The 16,324-nt window shown below is 35.5% G+C and overlaps 1 protein-coding gene across 4 annotated transcripts in view; it reads right to left on the bottom strand.

Annotated features, from left to right (window-relative positions):
• Positions 1 to 1,436: 1,436 nt before the first annotated feature.
• Positions 1,437 to 16,324, bottom strand: part of LOC134531926 (cilium assembly protein DZIP1) — a 38,170-nt gene continuing 23,282 nt past the window's right edge. For all 4 annotated transcript variants that reach the window (XM_063367974.1, XM_063367973.1, XM_063367972.1 and 1 more), the window contains 6 exons: positions 13,734 to 13,941; positions 8,107 to 8,377; positions 7,714 to 7,916; positions 4,462 to 4,651; positions 2,472 to 2,583; positions 1,437 to 1,764 (listed from right to left, as the gene is read on the bottom strand). In XM_063367974.1, coding sequence (XP_063224044.1) covers positions 1,591 to 1,764; positions 2,472 to 2,583; positions 4,462 to 4,651; positions 7,714 to 7,916; positions 8,107 to 8,377; positions 13,734 to 13,941 — 1,158 coding nt within the window. In that variant the 3' untranslated portion in view covers positions 1,437 to 1,590. The remainder of the gene's footprint in view (positions 1,765 to 2,471; positions 2,584 to 4,461; positions 4,652 to 7,713; positions 7,917 to 8,106; positions 8,378 to 13,733; positions 13,942 to 16,324) is intronic.

Here is a 16,324-nt window from a genome sequence, read left to right as displayed (position 1 = left end):
AAGTTTTGGTTAAATGCTACGTAATTCCATGATATAACTTGCACTTAGGTGCTATATGGTGTATAAACTTGCATTTAGGTGTTGTGCAGTGTTTTGACAAGATTTTAGGTGTTATTTCTGTTGTATTGCATTTCAGTAATACACCATATAATCTTGTTCCTACAGATGAGTGGTTTTTCTGGATTATCTAACATCACAATAATTTTAACAGAAATATCAAGTATAAAAACTTGCTGAAATTAAAATCGACAGTGACAATAACTATGAGTGAACTAAAAAAAGCCGGCAGCACGCAGTAATGACACCTGGCAGCTCAGGTAAACAGCCATAATTCACCGAAAATGATACAACCACAATCAGCACACCATAATTTGATACTGTGGCCAAAATTGTGCAAGCAATGGTGATTAATAACACCATTAAAGCATCGCACATTCTCAGAGCAGCATTCTTTGGGGAAAGAACCCTAGAAAAAGTTTCCTTAATCTGGAGTCACAATGCCATGTTGTGCACAACATGCTCAAAAGACAAAAGCCAATGAAATACAAAGTCACTGTGATGTCAAAACTACAAAATACGTGCCCTAACAGCCCGCAAGAAGTAGTCTATTTCTGATTTTGACGTGTCATGCTGTAAACGGAAACTTTACAAAACTAAACTTCAAAAATACTTACCTACTCGGTAAATCTTTATGCTGAAAAATGAAATTTTGTTTTGTTTGGGTACACTTTAGTATATGTAACTTACCTTCATCCTTCATCTGTTTATATAAATGGATATATCGTGTTTATGGTAAATGAAAGTTCAGGTCCATGGTATTCTGTATGACACTGGGTTTAAGGACTACAGAAATCAGCCAAAAAAAGAAAATGCATGGGGTGAGATAGCATCTACTTTTACCCTTCTACACTGTTTTTAGCACATTTTATACTGTATTTTATGGAAGTTTATGGCTTGGAATGATTTGCCGACAGCCAAATCTGAAATTGTCCAGTTAATTTTCTCTTGGTGTTGTAACCCCACGCTATTAAAGTAAATTCCTTTCAAGAAGGTTCTTAAATTACTAAATAATTTAGACTTACTATAAGAGAAACCTTATTTAAAGGGAAAAAATGTATGTATTCATGATAAAGTGCTAAATTTTTAACTTGTCCAGCAGGGAAATGCTAAGTGGATTTCCTGCGGTAATAAAAATTTTTAAGTTATGTCTCCATTATTTAGTATTTTACCACATCAATTCTACAAACAAGTGTAAAAGGAAGTGACTAATATTTAAATTTTCATTCAGTTCGGCAAACGGTTTTGTAAAATGCTGAATGAGCCAGAGAATCGATCCCTCATGGTTACGAAGTACACACGTGAACTCCAGCCAATTCATTTCATGGTAACTTTGATGCATCAACATAAATAAAAAAAAAAATTAAAAAAAAAAGGTGTTTGAGAAAATACTTTGGCTTTATTTACTAATACTACGTACACAATTTTCTTCTTCGATAACAAAGAAGGGGTACTATCAACAAAAAAAAAATTTGTACTTTAGTCAACACAAACAACGCTATCACAAAGACAAGGTCCAGCTGTGAGGCGGCTCTACAAGTTACTCAGCTCGTCAAAGTCCTCAAGGTCCCAGTCTGCCAGCAACGTCTCGAGCGCCAGGGGCTTGGCCTGCCCGGCGTCTCCCCCGGCGGCGGTGCCGGAGCTGGCACCACCCGCACCGAACATGGTCTCCACTCCGCCCACCGGCTTCTTCCGAGTCAGGTTCAGCTGCGGAACAACCACCGCGTATTCCCCCAAGTGCTCGTGTTGGTAGCTAGGGATGTTAGTTGTAGGAAAAGAGGTTCTGGGGAGATTTTTCGGTAATGTACCAGACAATTTTTTGCAAACCTGTAAAATGTTTTGAGTGATACTCTCACAATTATTTTTAACAGCCTTTTTATACAAATACAGGTGTATACTATCAATAAAAAATAAAATTGGAGAGGCAACCACTATACAGATAGCATCAGAGTCTTTGAGGGCCTCCAATGTGTAGTTTTCATACTTAAAATTCATAATTTTGAATAATTACCTAAATCTAACTTAAATATATTTAAAAGTTCATGTGAGGCTTTTCCTAAACAAAATTTTTGTGGTAATGGAATCCCCAACTAACTGCCGAATGGTAAAAGAGATAACTGAGCAAATATCGCATGACCTAGGTATGTCATGTGAGTGATTTTTTTTTTTATGTAGCAACTGATCTGTACTATTACCATTTTTAGAAGTTTTCTCTGTTAATAAGTTCTTATCATCCGGTTGCTTGAAAAACGCCTTAACAGGGTTTTACTATACATAAATTTCTGTGTAGGTTTTTTTAAAAATCTTTTCTTTGTCCCGTCACCTGAGAATTCTCGTACTCTATAGTAGTTTACAATAATACAATAATATATTGTAAATTTCAGCATGCTACTACGATAAACAAAATGCAATACCTGGTGTTCGATATTTTTGGATATCTGAGCAATTTTATCACTTTGCTTTGTGCTCAGACGAATTGCACCTGCTGTATGATCAGATTTGGTATCAGCTTTAAAATCTTCAATGCTGAAACAAACAATTTTATTAAACACCACAATACTACAAAAAAAGTTACGTGAAAAAAAAATTAAATGACAGGAACACCCAAAGTACAATTATTAATACTAGAGATGAACGAGTCAGCAAAATTTGAGTCAAGTCAAATCCATACTTGAGTATTTTTTAGTTTATAATCAAGTTGAGTTCAGTTAATTGCATACATTTTTGAGAATGATTTTATGTTCTTGGTGTTTATGTTAGTGTGCCATTACATCATTTGCATCATATTAAAGTTGAGACATATCTTCTACGTGATAGTGATAGTCATTGGTGTCAGTTAAATAAATAAGTAAATTTGTAGCATCGCATACCTTTACTCTCTCAACATAACATAAAAACCTTTGCATAAATAATTTTATTATGTTTATTAATCTTTTTCAGTAATTGGTTAAATTTCTGGTTCAATGAAAATAACGGCTGATTATATGTTTCAGAGGTATGTTAGTAATGTGTTGTTATGCTCATAGTTATCATTAGTTTATGTTTTTAAATATGTCTGTCAATTTGCTTAATTTAAACTTAAAAAGCAGCTCAAAGTTATTATTACCTGTTGTGATGGTCTGAAGTACAAGAGAGACAGAACAGAAGTTGTAGTTCCATGCTGAGCGTGGGAACTCAAGGACAAATGTATCATGTGTAAACTTTTTTTTTATGTATGCAACTTGTGCCCTGATTGCCTGATTTGGTAAAGTGTTTTTACAGCTTGTTGGGAACATGGTTGTGGAGGGTGTGGATGGAGTTAGGTCGTCCAGCAGTAGTTGTGTGGTCTTGGTACCAAAGGGTCATGTCATGGTCGGACAATGGCTCTGAAAATAAATTAAATGTAGGTGGAGAGTAAATTTTGCATCTGCTATCTGGATGGCGCCAATTTAGAAACATCTTCAGACATTTTATTTAGAATTCGGTGACGGCAGTCGTTGGTGTAGGCCCGAAACAAGACTTTGATATTCATTTTTAGTCATTGTTCCAAGGACTGAGTCCTTGGCTCATACCATGATTTTGTGTGCATCCATTGAATTTTAACTTGGTTAGAGTTAAGTGCATGTATTTTACGAGACAGCATATAGGATGAGATCAACTTTTCAGAAATCAAAACTGGAAAATAAATTTGCAATTACATGTAAGATATGAGGCCACTCTGCTTTAGGCATGAAAACTGCAAAACTTTGCTTATTCACATGCAAAGTGAAAATATTTCGGATACCATTTCACGAGGTAATTATGTGAACATGAAATGTTATGTGGAAAATGGGTGTAATTTTTTTCTCTCTCTCACTCTTTCTCTCATATTGAGACCTTCCTTTCAGATTAAGAATGTAGGACTTGACAGCCGTGATGGACAGAGAGAAAGGATAGACACAGTGTTTTTTTTGCCCATTGCATCCTAACAGAAAGGTGAGAGGAAAGGGAAGGATCAGGGTGCGGAACTTGTTGACCAGCAGTTTTACTTTTCAAGCGGGGTGAGATCAATTTTAACTAACTTGCTTTAAATTTCTGTAGCATAAAAGAAAATAGACCATGTCATAACGTAAAGCATCACAAATACAGAATACCAACAAAAGGAGGTTGTAAGTGTGAATAAAAAAACTGGTTCCAGCTTTTGAATTAATTCTAAAAATAGCTCTTCCCCATCCTCCTCCATGCAACAGCAGTATAAGTACTGCCGGAAGTGCTGACTCCATGCAGCAATGAAAGTAATACTGTCACATTGGACGACCTATCGTATAGGACGAGTCGTAGCTTTAAGCTCTTCAAACTTGCAAAACATTCCTCACTTACATGCCAGGAATAAACAAACCCAAATATTAATTTTTTTCTAGAGGCAAAAATGTATTAAAAATATACCTTGAGATGTCCAGATCATCACTGTCTGAAGTCTCATCTTTTGTTTCCTGTGGTCTGATCTCGTCTGAGAACTTGACTGTTCTGGCTGCCTTCTGCTTTGAAACCATAGCTGGACCCGCTTCCGAGAAACGATTATCGACCGTCGTTCTAGTCGGATTGGCACTGGTGTCACTTGCTGCCGTTTTCACATCTGGAGAGCATGACAATCAACATTACACAGGATACTTGTACGTTCTTTTGTCCATTAAGATTTTTTTTAAATCAGTTCACTTGTTAGGCATGTGCAAAGTTTTGACTGAGCGAATCAAATCAAAGCTCTTTTTAAAATTAAATTTGACTTTGCCAGTAAATTTTCTATTCATTTAATTTGAACCTTCGAATGTCGGTTGCGACGCTTTAAAACACTGAATGTCTAAGAGTCGGTGCAATTTTTAAATTGTGCTTTTCAATTACACAAGTGCAGATAATAATTAATAAAGTAATCAGCCCCATTAATATGAGAAAGAGAAAACCTATTTATAATATTGATTTTTACATTTTACACCATATTTTTTTGAACATATATAAATCCTTTAAATGACTGTTGAACATTCTCTAAAATATACTTCACAAGATATATTTTTTTAAAGTTTCTAAACATTTGAGAGAAACAACCAATTTAGGATACATGTCACATGGTAAGTCATAGATTTGTAACACAGTAAGGTAATTTTAAAAGCAATTATTTGGATATCAATTACCTACTTACTTTTAGGGTGACAATAGACAGTACTGATGTATGGGACCAATGTAATAATATGCTGTGTGTTACAACAAGAAAGTGTTTCATCTGATTTTTTTTTAATATTTATTTTATAATGGGCTAGCATTTTATATAAGTAACAAAATGTTAATATAAATTTTACAACAGATTTTGTAGTTTTTCTTAATATTTCACATGGAAATTAAATTTTTTTATTTATTGTTATTTTTGAAATGGGCATAATCTTTATTGGTTACATATTTTTTATGGTAAGAAAATAATTATTGTTTGTGTGTTATATTTTTTATGATAAGAATTTTTTTTTATTCTGTGAATAAAGTGGGTTACTAAAAAAAAATTATAAGGTGGCTCATAAGTCTACTTAAATGAATGCAAAAAATTAATTTTTAGCGTGGTTATTTTATCATTTCTATTGAATGGCATTAAACATAGGGCCCATTTGGTGCGTGTATCATCATTAAAAATGTTAAAACAATTAATTTTTTTTACTTTATTCCAGTATTTTGTAAACAGTAAACATTAAGTGTAATATAGCCTTGTTGAGAAAAATATTCACAATTCAATTTGACTTCGTGAATATTTTAATCATTCAATTTGATATTTGCTTCATATCAAAAAACTGGTATTCACACAGGCCTAATATCTGTACTCAAAAAAGGCCTTCTGCAACAAGTACGAGCACACTACCACTACTCATATTAAATTCTTCATGCAGGGCAAACTGATAAGGTATGTTACCAACAGTTATTGGTTGAAATTATGTTGACACTGACATATGGAACTGAATTTTCCCCACCAAATATAGTATTTTTGTCTTTGAGTAGCCACTCAGATTCTGTATGCAGTGTGGCCATGGATGCTTTTTGTAATGATCAGCAGGTGGCAACTGAAATAGCTCGTTATGTATCCAAGTAGTGTTTAAAATTGACATGATAGATGCTACTATAATAGTTAGCTATTTCTTTGTAAATTTATAGAGAGCTTAAATGCTTATAATTAATTATTAATTTAAATGTTTATGACAAAATTAAAGTATGAATTAAATAATTAGTATTAAAATAACCTAAATTATTATTTAATATTGTTGTTTGTTAAATATGTTTTTTATAGTAATGTGTTAGCATAAAATAATAACCGAAGAAATGAAATTAGGACTATAATATAGTCCATAATGTATAAAATAATGCTTGTAATAATAAAAAAAAAACCTTTCAGTATTCTGAAATTGCATTGAGCATCCTAACAACAAACAAATCTTGAGGCATTTTAATTATAAACCCTACTATGAGAGACTAGTTATCTAGTGACTCCGTTCGAGCTTAACAAAAAAGCTGACAAAAGATTTTTTTTTCAATACATTCCACTGTCATATCGGTACTTTCAAAAAAGTTACTTCATTTGCAAATTCATAGATAGCAGTGTAGTCTGTGACTGTATGCGGCTATAGAAAAACGTCAAATTTCCAGTCCTTCAGATATATGGTCAATGGTAATGATCACAAACAGAAAACAGCATGGGCAGGTGGCGTGTACGGTTACTTCAAATCTGTTTTTTTTTTTCATTTCTAAGTTGTCATGGATTTTTTTATGAAGCTCTACATGATGTCCACACTAATCTGTAACAAAATTTCCATGACTTTTCCCTGACTTACCTTGAGAAAAAAATCCAATTTCTCTAAATAATAATAATGTACCTACTTTGCAATTTTCTGAGAGAAAAAATGAACACACAGCCTCCACCATCCCCATAGCTGGGTTAGTTCTCTCTCCAAAGTCTTAATTTCCAACAGAATCTTGCATGTGGCAATTTATAGTGAGTATGAATATGCACTAAAACACCATCATACAAGTCTGGGTAATAGCAGACTGCAGTATTACTACCAAAGGAGAATTTACATTACTTTTCTAGGATTTCAAGTAAATTCCCTGACATTTCAACTTTCTCCCTGACTTTCCACATAGTGGACACCCTAAACTTAAATAGTTCTACCTCAAAATTGTTAAAAATAATTTTAAAAGAAATAAAAACCAACAGAACCAAATAAAATAATACGTATGAACAAAGGAAATTGAATAAAGGGTATATTTAAGGCCTGCACAAATACTAGAACCACTTTTCATCTTCATTTTACAGAATTTGAGCACATACAGAGATATTCACCATACAGCCACTGTGCTTGAGCAGATAGGTATTTTGGTGGGTCACTAGAGGTGATGGGAAGAGAATGGAGCATTTATGGAATGAGTGGGTGGGGGAAATGAGAGAACCCCCAGGAAACCCGGAAGGCTCGCATCGTCCTTTACGTTTCCCTCTTGTGAAGAAGCCAGGGTAGACCCCGACAGATGATAAAACCTGAACTACCATGAAAGAAGAAACCATGGGAAATCAAACACAGGGTGGACTGATCAGATTTCAAACCTGGGTCTAAAACTGAATGCAAGTACACACAGCTCGTTACGAGCCTGAGCAGTCACGACGTCGGTGCTGACCTGCCGCAGAGCCGAGGCCACCGAACAGCACCTTCTTCCTGTCTGCAAGGTTGCCAACCGACGCTGCAGGGCGCTGCGCAGGCTGGCCGCTGCCCGCCACCTTCACCGTCTTCCGATCCCAGGAGCCCGAATCGCTCGCCTCCGACTCATCGTCGTCTTGCGAGGACGACGGAGGCGATTCTCCACCCTCCTCTCCGCCGTAGCTATGTGGGGGGAACAAGAACTATTTTGACACGACGTTGCATTCTAATACACTCGTGTTTTTATATACCTGAGACAGGTAAAAATATAGATCTATATGTGTTCAGGTACCATTTGTGTTTCGAATTTGAGATTTTAATTCTAGGAAATTATTGGGATTGATCCGCCACTAAAAAAACTTTAAAAACTAGCCTTTTCAACACGGTTGTGCTGGAGGTCGGGACAGCGGCAGGCGGCTTCACTGGCGTGGAGGTGACAGCCGGGACTTCCCGGGCGAAGTCGCCGCTTCTCGCCGGGAGTACCGTCTCCCCTCTCTGGGACGCCGCGGGCTGCAGCCGCTGGGCTGGTTCGCCGTCTCTTCCCCCGAGGACCGCGTCGGACGACACCTGCTGCGCTCCTTTCCGCTTCCTCTCGGCCATCATCGCACCAGCACTTCTTGTAGTTCTCGCCATTCCATTCCTACCTGAGGTGACACACGCAATTCCTATATATCAGGGGCAGATCCAGGATTGACTTCTGTGGGGAGGGAAAAGGGCAGTGTAGACCTAGTTTATTACCTGTTTATTGCTTCAGAAATCGTATTACCTTCTGGGGGGAGGGGGTTGAGCACGTGCCCCCGTGCCCCCCCCCCTCTAAATCCGCCTATGATGCTCATCACTGAATCACTGACTCTGTAGCACCAAAGAGATATGTATACATTGGAGACAAGCATATTACGAAGTAAAAATATTAGCCTACTCCATAGAGTTTGTATAAAATAGAAAATGGAAGTGTAACAATAGAGTAATATTTGAAATACAGCTACATAAGTAGAACAGGCAATAATTATTAAATTTAAGCATTTCTTATAGTAATCATTTTTCAAGCATAGGCACCTTATGAATAATTATGGTTATTATTATTAAAAATCTTATATCTCAGAAAGTTTAGCTATAAACAAAAAACTATGAAATTTTTTTTTTCCATTTTGCAAATCTAACTTTACATCAAAGGGAATATTTTGAAGATATATGAATTTTTGTACTTGTACCTTTATGAAAATCATTGTATTTATTTTTAAATATGCTTATCTTTGAATTTAAAATTTCATTAAAAAAAAAAAAACATTAGTATTTTAGTCTACAGTCAAACCTCTCTGAAACGACTCCTCAGGGTTCCTAGGAATAGGGTCGTAATAGATGTTTTCCGAAATTTTCAGTTGATTTCAACCCCCTTCCCAAACCGCTACTCGCTAAGAAACCAGCCTGTACAATGGAAGGATGCTGTCACTCACAATGCTAGACGGCTTTGCTTTAAACCCACTTCAACCTTCATGACAACTTCGTCGCCCTACAGGCCACCTCTAAAGAAAATATGCCAAAAGACAGTTTATTTTTACTTGTTAGTTTACATGTACGTTTTCTGCTTGCCATAGTTAAATACACTAGAACCCCGATATTAACAACCCCGGATTTAACGAAGCAGTGATTTTACGAATACATTCTCGGGAACCGTCAAAAAATTGGACATTTTGACCAAAATGTGAAAATCAGAAAAAAATTAGAAAAAAAAAAAACTGAAATGAAAGATCATTAAAATCTGTTAATTTTAACACACAGCATATTTTTGTGTCGGCTTTAATACTTCCAATAAGTTTCATGTAAGAATAACAAAAAATAATGGGACATTTCCTTTAATAATAGGTATAGCAGCGGTAGGTTCTGCAACGCGAGTGGGCGCACACTAAGCTCGCCCGGCTGGCTTGCGGCAGCGACTTCATGACGCATAAGCTCACCCCTCCCTCCCCTCAGTAACATTCTTCAAGGCTAGCTCATCCCTTCCAGACACACAAACCATCTAGTGTCCTCCCTTATAACACCCCAACTTCGCTTCCTTTGAAAAACCTTCAGTGAGAAAATGCTCATTTCACCCTCCCTTCTCCCGTAAAATTGGGCTACTATGAATGGGGTACTAAAGCAGTGAGGGAGGGGTCAAAATATGTCTCTTTTCACACCAAGTTCGAGTTCAGTCATCTCTGGCAAGGAATTTACAAGCTTTCAAACTTAAATATAAATGTATTTTAATAGGAAGGGTCCTATGAAAAGGAATATACCGAATAAAATCAAGCTGCTGTCACCAAACAAAGCATAAAACGGCCCAATGCGTGGTCGCTTCGTTATTGCTCGCGTGAGAGGTGAGACGTGGAATGTTAGAAGAAAGATAAATGCGGGGGAGACAGACGGCAGCCAGTGTGTTTCCTGCGTGGGGAATAAGTGGCGTAGCCTTTTTTTTTATGCTGGGTGAAGCGATCTTTTTATATCAACCAACGGGAAAAGATAATTGCTTGAGCTGTCAAAATAAACATCACTGCGGCAGTTAAAACAAGTCGAGGCGTTCGTGCATCCAGTCGGTCGCTGTGTATTGTCAACCGATAGTAATTAAAATCAAGAGAAATCCAGCAGGTAGCTTTGCCTTAACTGGGTACCACAATAGACACTTGCAAAAAGCTAAACGTAAACATGTTGCCACAAAAACCTTTATCTGCACCCTGCCGGCAAAGGGACGTGAAATGGGGGTTGTTAAGCGCTGACAGCGGTCGACAGGAAGTGGTATCTATTTTTAGATATGCGCTGCCTACGGCAGTACAGCACTCGGCAAGAGAAAAGCAGTAACACGCTACTCACCACAAGAATCTTATTTTCTGTCAGATTTTCTTCGGATTTTTGGCAATTTTATCACAGTTCCTCGAAATCGGGTTGTAACAGAGAGATGGTCGCAATAAATGGGGTCGCAACAAAAAGGTTTTACTGTATTATGAATACACATATATTTTTGTATGTTCTAAAAATTTTTTTTTGGCAGATTGGCATTTCTTTAGTCACCATCCTTAATTTTTATATTATAGTCTTCTTTTGTGGTCAATTTCTTGCTGCTAAAATTATAGGTTAATAGCATAGATTAAAGTGTTTGTTATTATCATCATTTTTCGCCTTCAAGTTGAACATATACTACAAAAATAATATATACACATTTAAAAATTATATCTCTTCCTCACAATCAGTAGTAATCATCAGCATCATCACCAACTGCTTCCAGCCTGCTGCCAGGTCAGCAATCAATCAACAGTAAGTACAGCAAATGAATTACATTTTTATCTCACAAAATTGGACACCCTAATAGTCACAAAGAGTTAATACTTAATAGCAGAATACATTTCCCCATAAAAAGTTGTACCACATACTATATCTAATAAATAGGGACAAGATTTTATGGTTTTATATTTAGGCTAATTTCTTTTTTAAAACAGGAGATGATGGTGTGTTTTTAATTTTTTTAAATGAAATCTGTTTAGTCAAAAATACAGCCTATTATTTATCAAATATGTCCCTTAAATGTTTCATAATACTTAATCCACTTGTAATAAGCATTTTTAACTATTAAGTACAATAAAAATAAATCTGTTAAGTAATTGTGTGTTTTAAAAAAGTACCAATGCCGTAATGTAAAAATGAGTTACAAATAACAGTTAGAAACTAAAATTTTTTTTTTAAAAATAAATCTTTTTAATTTATTAATTTGGTACAACCTTCAAGCTAAATATGTTACATTCCTCAAGTTTAATAAACTAAAAGAAATAATTTTTGTGATTTGAGATAAATTTTTGATTGAAAAGGCTGATTATTTTGTGATTTAACTTGTATTTTAGTGTTACGTATATGGTGTAATGACACACTTTTTGGTGTTACTTTGATTTTATCATAATCCAACGCATAATCTTGTCACTACTAATAAAAAATGTTTCTGGAGGAAAACATTTATTCTAAAATTATTATTATTATTATAATTATAATTATTATTATTATTATAATTATATTACTTGTATGTAACTTAAAAATTGTTAGTAAAAGTTAATAACCCAGAAAAAAAAAAATCATGTGCAACAAAGCTACAATTTTTCCACTACAGTGAAGGCCTTTAATCCAGCACGTTTGGATCAGCCCGATCAGTGACTTCACCATAACATCTAACATCAATATAGTTTTAATAGGAATATCAAATATAAAAATGTAAAATTAAGAATTTAATCAGATAGAAAAAAAAACTGCACCGAAAAAATAACAGTAACGATAAACTAAAAGCAAACTAAAATCATCAGCAGCACAGTAATGTTGACCTTGTAGCCAAGGTCTAAGGCCGGAGCCCACGCAAAAATATCTGTATCAAGACGCTCAATCGGTGCTGAATACAGAATTTTTTACAATGTACAATCCAAGATTAAAGATATTTGAATGTACGTACTACAAAAATATTATAAAAATATACCCATTTAAAAACTTCTAACAACTTCTGCCAATCAGTAATGGGTTCAACAAAAAAAGAGCATTTTTTTATATCACTACAGGAATTTAAACTCTCATAATCACAAATTGTTAGTAATTGTTAGTGGAAACGATTTTATCCAACAGAATGTTCCACCACATACATATATCAAATAAAGGTCATTGGTCAATAAAAATAAAATCCTACTGAAATAATAATTACGAAAGGTGGTCCACACAAAACTATAATAAATATTTCCCTGACTTTTCCTTGCCAAAAATTTCATTTTTCCCAATTATTTTTTTTTTAATAATTTACCTATGTTGCAATATCCTAAAAGAAATAAAGAAAACCCAGCCCCCACCATCCCCAAGTATGGCCTACTTCTCTATCAAAATTCTTTATTTCAAACGGAACCTCACATACACCATTTAATAGTGTGTGTGACTATGTACCAAACCACTATATGAGGTTTCCGATACTTTTCCAGGGTTTCAAGTAAAATTCTTTCGCTTTCCCTGAGCAATTATAACTTCCCTGATTTTCCCTTACTAATAAGCTAAGTAGGTGTCACAGAGGTGGGATACTAGCAGCACCCATCATCCAAGCCAACAGCAGCAACTTCGAAGCAAACGACATGTGTTTCCACCTTTCCTGGGCTTGTGTTTGTCAGAGCGTTGTGGTTGTCATCGCTCACATGGCTAAGATGGAGGCCGTAAAGGGGCGGTCAACTACAATTTTGACTTGCTGGGCGAGTTACCCTGCGGTAAAGACCCAGCAAGGGCAACTCGTCACGTCATGGCTTTTGGAGGATGCCGCGGCTGCGAATGAGGATGGACCACTCGCTCACGTAAGTTGGTTTCTTCTGCTAGGGATCCCGGAGTTGAGGACAGAGGAAACAAGCACCTGCTCCTCCGTTAATAGGGACAAGATTATATGGTTGATTGTGATAAAACAGAAATAACACCGAAAAGCTTAACACCAAATGCAATTGAAAACACCATACAGCACTGAATTGAAAGTTATATCATAGAATTAAGGAGCATCTAACCAAAAATTAATACAAATCATAAAAAAAGTAATCTTTTAATCTTGGAAATTCAAGGAATGTCATTTACAGACAAAAAAAATGGTACTAAAATGAATAGATCAGAAAAATTAATTTATTTTTATTGTGCATCTCTTATTGAATCACTTTTGTACCCAAATTTCTTTGTAATTTATTTTTTTTATTTTCTGAGTGTATCTGTTTTAGACCAATTTAAATTATGTTATCATAGAAATGCAGCATGTTAATTTTGCCTCTATTTTGTTGAAGTAAGTATGTATAACAAAACAGCTTTTATGAAAATAAAATAATAGCATCATATTATTCTGTTTTAAAAAGGAAATCGGGCTACAAATAAAACCGTAACATCTTGACTCTGTTAGCCACATCTCTAGGTGGCCAGTAGGGAAAGTTTTAAAGATTCACGTTGACGGACGAGAGCAACTACGAAGCAAACGTAAAGTGTTTTCACCTTTCCTGGGCTTGTTCTTGCCGGAGCGCTGAACAACCCCGAGGGCTCTGCTCCGCACGTTCCCCACCATCTTGGCCACCCTGCTGCGAGCGTTCAGTCCCGAGACTCGCTTGCTGACCGCGCTGGGAGAGCCCTTCTTGTGCACCGCAACTCTGCTATTGACTTCCTTCATCAGGGACTCCTTGATCGCAAAGAAGTCTGCATACCGCTGGAAATACACCCACACATCTAAATTGTATTTTTCACTGAGGAAGACATACAATGAAATTTCATAACGATATACAGTACAGTCTCAATTAACCGAGTTAATGTGGATTAAGGCAAGCTCAGATAAGTAAAATCTCAGATAACACGGACAGAATAAAAAAAACATTTTGGTTTTCAGTTGGCCCAGTGGTACCATTTTTTTGGGGTGACGTTTTTCCAGCTTTTCTTGGTGCATGTTATTTCAAATCACTCCATGATTCAACCAACCAGTAAATAACATCTTTGATTTTAATTTTTGAGGCTTTTGCAAGGTTATATAATTTTTAATTTTTTATGTCCTCAAGCAAATAGTCTTTACTGGTAATGGCGCTTAAGTCAGCTCAGGTAATACGGAACCTCAGCAAATTGAGACTACAGGTTTACATGATTCTTGTAGCCATTTATACAGTTATTAAGAATAAAAATGACCGGATCTTGGCATAAATATGTAATTTTTAAATTAAAATTCCATACATAAGACACATACCACAAATAAAATCACAACTGTACAGGATAGCAAGGTCATTTAATCTAATACAACACAAACATAAAATAAAAAATAATAGACTAAGAAAAATGATGGGATTTGTAACTCAACATGATAAAATTCCAGTCAGAAAGTCATGGTTTTAAAACATGACATCCAGCAACATTATTGTTTATTTCATGACTTTCATGACCAGATCTTCCGTTTTTTTACTCTTTCCTGACCTGTAGACACCTTGCAGTTAGGAGACCAAGCAAAGAGATGTTTCCATAACTAGAGCGATCAGCATTTGTATGTGCCTTTTCCGAAATAAACATTCAAACCCTTGATTGGCTTTCATAAAATTTGGTTGGTAGGCAGGTAAGGCCAATGGAATTTTTAAGTTCACATATGAGCAAAAATGATCCAGGATTTTTTTTGATATATTTAATGAATACACGTGTAGCTTTCAAAATCAAACACATTTCTTTCATTTCTGGCTTGGAATCTTAAGAGGACAATGTCCATAGAGATCATGATACTGTATGCCTCAAAGTAAATTTGTTACATTCCATGTTGGCCCGGCTAAGCAGCCCAGAATAGCAAGACAATTTAATCACTGGAAAGTTTATGAAATAATGTTTGTATATGATGATTTTGAAGTTTTGTTTTTAAGTTCATCAGATTGCCAAATTTAAGGATGAATAATGTTTTAAACAGAGTAGTTTTTTCTGCTAAAGTTATAAACAAAATAGTTTTTCACATTCTCTTGTTTTACCTATTTCCACAGCCACTATAGCTTGCCGCTTGATTATACAAAATTAAGTAACTGAAATCCTCCACTTAATTTTTTATGAGAAGTACATTACTTCCGGAATATTTGCAGAGAGGTGATTATAGTCACCCCGGGCCGGTGCTGACACCTGAGGTCGGATTTATACTTGAATAGTCCAAACGAAAAAAAAAAAAAAAAGTTTAAACTCAGCCTGACCCTAACCAGCAGGCGTGAAAATATCTATTCGTAAATATCAATTCTGCCGACACCGCGACCGCATGCGGTGACAATTGAGTGACAACTAGTTGAACAATGAAGTTGTCTTCTCTTACAAAGGTGAAAACAAAGGGAAGGAACCCAGTGGGTCACCCGAACAATCACAAATACAGAATCGTAAACGTAACCAAATTGGGAACAATTTTGAAAAAAATTTGTCCCCTGAAAGTATAGAAAGACACATTACACCACCACATGGTTCGTCCTGATTGGTTGGCGAGACAGTGCCCAGCGAATGATCTACTCCACTGCTGCGCAGTTATGCACCCTACGTGCTGGGTTTTCCCAACAATGCACTAGCTCGAAGCATGAAAAATAACTTACTAGCAACAGACTGAGGCACCCGTGTCTTCCTTTCTTTTTAAAAAAACTTCCAGAATGTTACAGTCTCACTAACCAAAACACCATTTAGCATCAAAATGTAAGTTATATCATGGAATTAAGCAGCATTTAACCAAAACTTAATTCAAATCATAAGAAAAAGTTTTAATGTTATAATTTAAGGAACCGTAGTTATTTCCGGAAAACATTTTTACCAAAGTACATGGATCAGAAAAATAAATTAAATTTTTTTATTGTGGGTCTTTTATTGAATCAGTTTTTAATCACAAATGCTAGCTAACATTTTTGACCAATTTATTAATAGTTATTTTACAGTAAAAATGCAACATATAAATTTTACCCATATTTTTGTGGAGTAAGTAATAAAAAAACTGGTGTTATAAAAATAAAAACAGTAACACCGAAATCATCTGTTTTACAAACTAAAACCATAAAATCTTGTCTCTAGTTATTAGTTATGGGGGTTGAAATTTCGAAAGTCACTGA

The sequence above is a fragment of the Bacillus rossius genome, chromosome 5 (genome assembly GCF_032445375.1).
Source record: "Bacillus rossius redtenbacheri isolate Brsri chromosome 5, Brsri_v3, whole genome shotgun sequence".
Taxonomy (NCBI): domain Eukaryota; kingdom Metazoa; phylum Arthropoda; class Insecta; order Phasmatodea; family Bacillidae; genus Bacillus; species Bacillus rossius.
This window is presented reverse-complemented; position numbering and strand designations above follow the sequence as displayed.